This window comes from Engystomops pustulosus, chromosome 2 (genome assembly GCF_040894005.1).
Source record: "Engystomops pustulosus chromosome 2, aEngPut4.maternal, whole genome shotgun sequence".
Classification (NCBI taxonomy): Eukaryota; Metazoa; Chordata; class Amphibia; order Anura; family Leptodactylidae; genus Engystomops; species Engystomops pustulosus.
This window is the reverse complement of record NC_092412.1, coordinates 48,485,788-48,493,140: the sequence shown is the minus strand read 5'-3', so window position 1 is coordinate 48,493,140 and position 7,353 is coordinate 48,485,788. Positions and strand designations below refer to the sequence as shown.

Below are 7,353 nucleotides of genomic sequence, written 5' to 3'. Positions count from 1 at the left end.
TAGTAATTGAAACAAAATGGAGGTGAAATTTAGAATGGTCAAATTGTGCCGGTAATAGGTTCATTTAGCCCTAAAATTTACACATTTCCAAAAAATAAAAAAGAGAAAACCCACCATACAATTTGTTATGCAATTTCTCCCAAGTACAGAGATCCCCCATGTGGCCGTTACTTGTGTTATGGGGGCACAGCGAGGCACAGAAGGGAAGGAGCACCCTGCAGCTGCTAGGATTGTGGTTTTCTCATTGGCTCTTTTTTTGGGGTATAAAATTTTCGCTTTTCCATTATTGGGGCCATATGACGTTTTTTTTTTTGCGGGACGAGATGCTTTTTCCAGTGTTGCCATTTTGGGGTTGGTATCTCCTATTGTTGAAAATTTAGGAACTCGTTTTTGAGGGCAGGGGTAGAAAAGCATCAATTATGTACTGGATTTTTTACTTTTTTTTTTTCGTGTTCACCGTTTAGCCTAATAATCATGTTACCTTTATTCTACGGGTCTATACGATTTCGGGGATACCAGACTTGAATATATTTTCTTACATTTTACTAAATTTGTCAAATAAAACCATAATGTGGGGAAAAATCTATCATTTTTGCATTGCGTCTTCCAAGTGGCCTAACATTTTGACTTTTTTTTTTGGACTACGGAGCTGGTTAATGGCTTGTTTTTTTTGGGACATGTTGTACTTTGCACCGGTATCATTCTGGAGTACATATGTTTTTATCACTTTTTATTGCATTTTTTGTAAGATTGAATAGGTAAAAATGATGGTGGGTTTCAACAGTTTTTTTTTTTTTAATGGCGTTCATCGTACGGGTTCAATAAAGATTTACTTTTATTCTACGGGTTGTTACGGACGCGGTCATGCTATATATGTGGGGTTTGTGTTATGTTTTAGACTTTTTTGGGGATATAGGTCTCTTTATAGGTTATGGGGCTTATGGGCCCCATTATTGATTTATGACTTTACATTATATTGAATAAAAAAATTTTTTTTTCACTTTTTCCACCATGGGACATGAACAAGTAATCATCTGATTGCTTGTTCATGATAATATCCTGCAATACTAATGTATTGCAGGGTATTATCAGTGTTAGCCTATGCACTTGCATAGGCTGGCACTGTGCCCGTAAGTTGACGTCACAGGCGCCATCTTACTGGCAGTGCCTGCAGGCAGTGCTGGGGAACAGATCGGACCGGGCACTTCCATAGCAGCGATCGGCGCCCCCCCCCCCGAAAACGACCGCTGCATTTAACAGGTTACAGACCCGTGATCGGAGCCCACTCCGATCGTGGGTGTTACAGCCAGCACACCGTGTTTCCCGCCACGGAGCGCTAAGGGGTTAAAGGACATTTACCTCCAGGAAGACAGACTGTATTGGAAATGAGCCTGAGCGGCTACAGGCTCCATTAACACCTATGGAGCCCCTGAGGCTTATTTGCAGTCCTTCATCCTGGAAGTAAATGCCCTTTAAGCCTCTGCACACTGCTGCTTGCTTGTGCCTGAGCTGGTCTTGTACTGCAGGGGGTCGTGGCAGGAAGCAGAGAGCACTGTAGTGTGCAGACACAAGAAGCTATTCATGAGAAGAATCCAACCAGTCAGAAGATTTAGGGTCGTATCCAGGGTCAACCAAAATTGTTAACACCAGGAGTGATAGAGACAGTTTGGAGTTATATCTGTGAAATGCTTTATTTTTGTTGTTAACAGTAAATTAGAGAATGTGTTATTTTGTTGGCTTTATGAGAATATCCCTTTACTGTTGCCTAAGTTCTGTGGTTGACACCCCTTTCGTGTACGCAAATACTAGGGTACTTTCAGTAGTTAACCCAGCTTTGTCTTAACATACGTGTGTGTGTGTGTCCATAAATAAAACAGCAATAACCGCAAGCAGAGATTTTGAAAACCACAAGAAACCTCAAAACGTATTGGAAATTCATATTTACCCAGAAATCTTAGGGGAAGATGGGATTAACATTAACATAAAAGCAGACAATTTTCTTAATTTTTTTTTTACCAAAATTCAGCTTCATTATTCCAAATGTATTCCATGTGGATTCACTGCAGATTTTCACCTGGATGAGTGCATAGGAGTCTAACAATACAAGTTCTTCCCTCTGATTTGCATACAAGGCTTACACCGACTCTTGTAGGGACGTTCCCAGGTAACTAGAGGACACTGTTTAGTTTTTGGTTGCTAGGGACGGGCCCAGGCTTCATTGAAGCTTGCTGGAAGCTTAGTGCGAACTTTGTAAAACTGCAGAGAGCTCCAGTATGAGTAACCCAGACGTGATCACACTCAATGTGGGGGGCATGAAGTTCAGCACAATGACATCCACCCTTCTAAGACTCCCGGAGTCGAGGCTGGCACGCATGCTGGACGGCAGCGATCCGGACATCAGGATAGTCAATGGCCAATACTTTGTGGATCGGGACGGAGCCCTGTTCAGCTACATATTGGATTACCTCAGGACCTCCCAGCTGACGTTACCTTCAGACTTCTCAGATTATGAAAGGCTTCAGCGGGAAGCAGAGTTCTACCAGATGCCATCCTTGGCTGAGAAGTTGGGTCAGGAGAGTTACTATCGGCCCAGAATGGAAATTTTAGAAGTGCGTTTTTTACTTCAGGAAAATCATGCTTTTTTCCGCATTTTCTGTTCGTGTAACAGCACCATTGAAGCTCTGGCAGATCGCATTGTAATTTATATAGAGCAACCTGTAGGAGTTCATGGCTGGAGCTTCCCACATGGTGCACAGAAACCTCTGGCTCCAGTCCCTCTACAAAGACCATCACATCATGACCTGCTGTTCCAGTGTGGTACTGACTACTCAGCAGGAGACCAACTTGGGGCCAGGTAAAGTTTTCATTATCCCACCCTAAAAAAACATATGCATATTCCCAGAATGCTTAGTGATACAAGGCCTTTTATTCTCCATACTCCTGCAGAGGTGCCATTACACGGTCCGGTTGGATTGCATTTAGAACAGAGAGGCTTGGCCCAATTACTTAAGCATTTCAAATGTAATGTATGTGATTGGTAAGGAGAACCATGGGGTACATTTTTTTTTAACCTGTATACACCAGAATTCTAGTGTTACCAGCATTATCGTGTTTTCTGACTTGTCCGAAAAGTAGCTTGGTGTCAGAAAGGGGCGGTGGTCTTACCAGGGCACCAGAATATTCATATGTAAACTAGGCCAACTAGGTCTAAATTAGACGCTACAGTTCTAAACTACCCTAGGTAGATCATCCACAACTTATCGGCAGTAGAATACAACTGAGGTGCCATAATCTGCACTGGTCTAATCACCGACACCATTTATACATCTCCCTTCATGCATTTTGTTTACATGCAAAACACTAAACTTATGGCCATAGTGTTATAGAGAAGTAGGAGTTTAGCAGATTGCACAGCGTGTCCTTTATGCAGGCAGCATATTATAGAACAGGAGGAGCTGAGCAGGATGGACAGATAGTGGGAGATTTCAAGAAGAAATATTCTAGTTTTTTTAAAATAAAGCTGAGCTCTGATTGTGTTCTGTCTGGTTCTAGTTGCCCATAGCAGCCACTTCTGATAAATCTCACCCATAGTGTCCTTTCTGAAGGCAGCAATGGCAGAGCAGACTGTACATAGGATCATCACTGAAGGCAGCATGTTATAGAGCAGGAGGAGCAGAGCAGACTGTACATAGGATCGTCACTGCAGGAAGCATGTTATAGAGCAGGAGGAGCAGAGCAGATTGTACATAGGATCATCACTGCAGGCAGCATGTTATAGAGCAGGAGGAGCAGAGCAGACTGTACATAGGATCATCACTGCAGGCAGCATGTTATAGAACAGGATGAGCGGAGTAGGGCATAGAAGGATGTAAAGCAGACCCTTTACAAGAATGTAGTCAGATTTCTATGAACACTAACAGCAGCTCCATACTGCTTGCCACAGGTATGTCTCCATAAAACCAGACCAGCGGAAACTACTAAATGGAACCAATGTGCTTGGACTACTGCTGGATATCCTGCTCAGAGAAGGCTTCAGTCTGGTGAGCACCAGAGCAGTGTCAGCAGAAGAGAAAGTCGAGTGCTACACATTTCAAAGGAAAAAAAGACCAGAAGTCCTGACCATCACAGAGAATCCCAAACCAGAAAAAAGCATAACCATCCAGACCAAACCTGTGAAATCAAATAAAAAAAGATAAAATGATTCATCTCCTCAGCACTGAAAAGAAGTGGTTTTCCCTGCTCCAGTGACAGCCAAACTAAACCACCTCAAACTACAAATAAACCTGCAAAACCAGAACTAATTATATAAACCGCAGATCAGCAGGGTATACCTGAAGTGAGCACTTTAATCTGATATTCACAATCACATATGGACACCTATATGGTTTTCCACTATCACCATGGGGGCAAACACTCTGGCTCGCTCCAGAACTTCTGGCCAAATAGAAAATCCAGGAAGGTCACAGCACCAGCTTTGCCAAGTAACCGGCCCCCCAGACCTTGGGACGTCTCGTGTCATAGAGGTAGTGATATCCGCGATGCAAGTCCTGCAAACCCCCTGGCCCAAGAACAGAGAAACACAGGAGCCAGAGAAGGGCAAGACCCTCCCCCCTCCATCTCTGCCTCCACAGGGTCTTCTAGAATTCCTGGAAAACATCTTTGATACCATAATATATATATATCCATCCTTTTCAGAATATATGTTTTATGACGTAGCAGGGGCAGCACTTCCACTTCCTTATTGAGACTATGCCACCTCCATGATTTATATTATAGTAAATTGTACCGTTTTTAATTCTTAAAAAAAAAACCCATGAGAGAAAAAGTCATGGGGAAAAACCAAAACACCATAGGAGATGATTAATGAGACTTTATTTTAGGAAATATCAAGTATAATTTGGGAGTTTAACCCCCTCTCCAGTTACATTACAAATATTCTCTTCTGAACAGTTATACTGGAGTTTGCCTTGTCATTTCTGTTCTCTCCACTTACCTTTCTGCCCCCATTAGAAGAGGGAGTGCAGTAGCGCTGCCTTACTATGTCCCCCATGACTATCATATGCATGGTCTCCTCTAGACACAGGAGCAGCAAATACATTAATACAGTACCCAATGGAAAGCGCTATAAGCAAGAGACATAAGTGTTTGGCACAAGAAATGCATCCACTTGCTAGCGCCCTTCTTGAAGCGGGGTAATGGTTAGCCTTACTCTAGCAGCACTGTTAATATTGGAAGGATGTGACAAGTGAACTCCAATATTTACGTGCTGCTAAGGCACTGCTGACATTTTCAGTGACAGACGCTGATGACTTCTTCTCTGGAAGGATGCAGCCCTTGTGTTTTGGCGGCAGCACAATATGGCCTGCATCTCTGTGTAATCCACAAACCATTATGTGCTGCTACTGTACAGCAAGGTGGATTCATGGCCAGGTCTTCAACACTTTACATGTACACAGACTGGATCCTTACTTCACACCTGACTTCATGTTTTCATGATCTGTAAAAGAGAAAAACATATTTACCATCTTACAAAGGCTCAAGCCTACATATCATCCTGGTTCACAATCTTAGTAATGGCAGGACATCGGAGCCATCAGGCAAACCCACTGACCCTAAACAATGTTCTATACCATCAACATTTCAGTGCCTCCATCATACACTGTAAACCATAAAATGTAGGGAAATTGTATGTGCTCTCACTGTATACTCAAACTACTGTATGTTATAGGGGTGGGAAACTGAGCAAGTACCTGCTGCTCCACACAACTACAAGAGTTACCAAACCTCCATACAAACTCCTCCTCACCCCATCCATGGTCAGGGCTAGAACACCCCTTTTACTGTCCTCCAACCCCAAGGTGTCACTTACTCCATCAGTGAAGCCCATCTGTTCCTTGTAGTGTTATTGCGTAGAATTCCAACCTGTTAAGTACAAAATATAAATCATTAATATGATAAGATGGACTACAATGTATTAAATTGAAATATAGTTATGTTCAAAATTGCTGCAATTCCAAAACTTAGTGCAAGTCACAGATGTTTGATAAATATGGGCCGACAATCCTCAGGATCCACATCAGCAGCTATATGGAGGATTATATGGCTGGGCTCTATATGCAGTATAACACACCTTGTTCTGCCCCAGTGGCACAGCACAGAGGGCAATTAAAAATAATAATTATGAGAACACCTATGTGTACTCCATACAGCAGATTATGAATATTTCACTATTTGAAAAAGATGTAGAGATAGATATAGATATATGAGCAAGGGTCTATACAGTAAGAACAAAGTAAGAAAATATATGGATTATTTGGTTTTGATATTCATGGCAGTGTTTGTGCAGGTCATCACGTACAGTACATTAGTAAATCTATATAAACAGGTGTTTGGTGAGCAGATTGTTCCTCATATAAAATAAATGTGACCTTACAATTGTCCCTTATATGTTTACATAAAATGTATGAGGTTAAGCACATGGACCCGGGCTGGGATGCATCACCATGTCTTTTTTTAATAAATAAGGTGATCTGATGTGTTATTCCATAATGAGGATCCAATGAAACCAAAACCCACAGTGTGGAGGGCATTATAAATATATAGGAGACATGGATGCCACTGTATGTCTATGTAGTGTTGGGAAATGCTTCATTCTGTATGTGGAGCCGCTTGGTCATATGACCTAGAGCCAGTCTAATCCAAGATAAGAAAACCAGAACTAAACTCCAACATAAATCTCATTTGTAGTCATAAATCTGGTCTCCAGCCACAGCCGTGAGCAGATACATGAAGGCAGTGAGCGCTGGTGCTACAACACAGCAAGATCCAGCCGGCATTTACTGCAAAGCTGCAAATCATATTGTGGTTAAAGAGACGACATACAAAGTTATCAAAATGGTATTTCATCTACAGGCTTCAAATACAGTGACTGTTTTCACTTGTGCGAACCTCCCTTCCCCCTCCTCCAGAGATTGATGATTTGGGGGTTCTTTTTGGTTCCAAAAAAGGACAATATGCAAAATGTAGGGAAAAAAAAAATGACTCCACTAGAGGTTTGACAGACCCCATGAGACAAATGTAAAACAGAGAAGCAGAACACCAATCAAAGAAATATTATAATGGAGAACTTTATTCACTTAGGGATCTCCTATTCAGAAGCAATGAAGTACCGTATATTCCGGCGTATAAGACGACCCCCCTACTTTCCTGTTAAAATATAGAGTTTAAAATATATTCGCCGTATAAGACTACCCCTTTTCCAACGCATACAAAACACCGGTAAAAAAATTAAAATTATGCCCCCCCCCCAGTAGCTATAATTACTGTCCTGCCCCCCCCAGTAGCTATAATTAC

General features: G+C 42.0%; 1 protein-coding gene and 1 long non-coding RNA gene across 5 annotated transcripts in view; one reads left to right on the top strand and one right to left on the bottom strand.

Moving 5' to 3' along the window:
* Positions 1-2,207: 2,207 nt before the first annotated feature.
* Positions 2,208-4,201, top strand: KCNRG (potassium channel regulator). Its single transcript, XM_072134503.1, has 2 exons — positions 2,208-2,854; positions 3,944-4,201. The coding sequence occupies exons 1-2, from the start codon at positions 2,274-2,276 to the stop codon at positions 4,194-4,196; spliced, it is 834 nt and encodes a 277-aa protein (XP_071990604.1). The 5' UTR covers positions 2,208-2,273; the 3' UTR covers positions 4,197-4,201.
* Positions 4,202-4,855: 654 nt separating this feature from the next.
* The window catches only part of LOC140117613 (uncharacterized), an 81,168-nt gene continuing 78,670 nt past the window's right edge, over positions 4,856-7,353 (bottom strand). For all 4 annotated transcript variants that reach the window (XR_011853043.1, XR_011853044.1, XR_011853042.1 and 1 more), the window contains 2 exons: positions 5,870-5,922; positions 4,856-5,497 (listed from right to left, as the gene is read on the bottom strand). This is a non-coding gene — a long non-coding RNA (uncharacterized lncRNA). The remainder of the gene's footprint in view (positions 5,498-5,869; positions 5,923-7,353) is intronic.

What these genes read in the sequence shown, in the direction of transcription:
- KCNRG (XM_072134503.1), top strand. Translation starts at nt 2,274, where the DNA reads ATGAGTAACCCAGACGTGATCACACTCAATGTGGGGGGCATGAAGTTC. An exon ending in GGAGACCAACTTGGGGCCAG is followed by an intron (nt 2,855 to 3,943) that starts GTAAAGTTTTCA and finishes TGCTTGCCACAG; the next exon opens with GTATGTCTCCATAAAACCAG.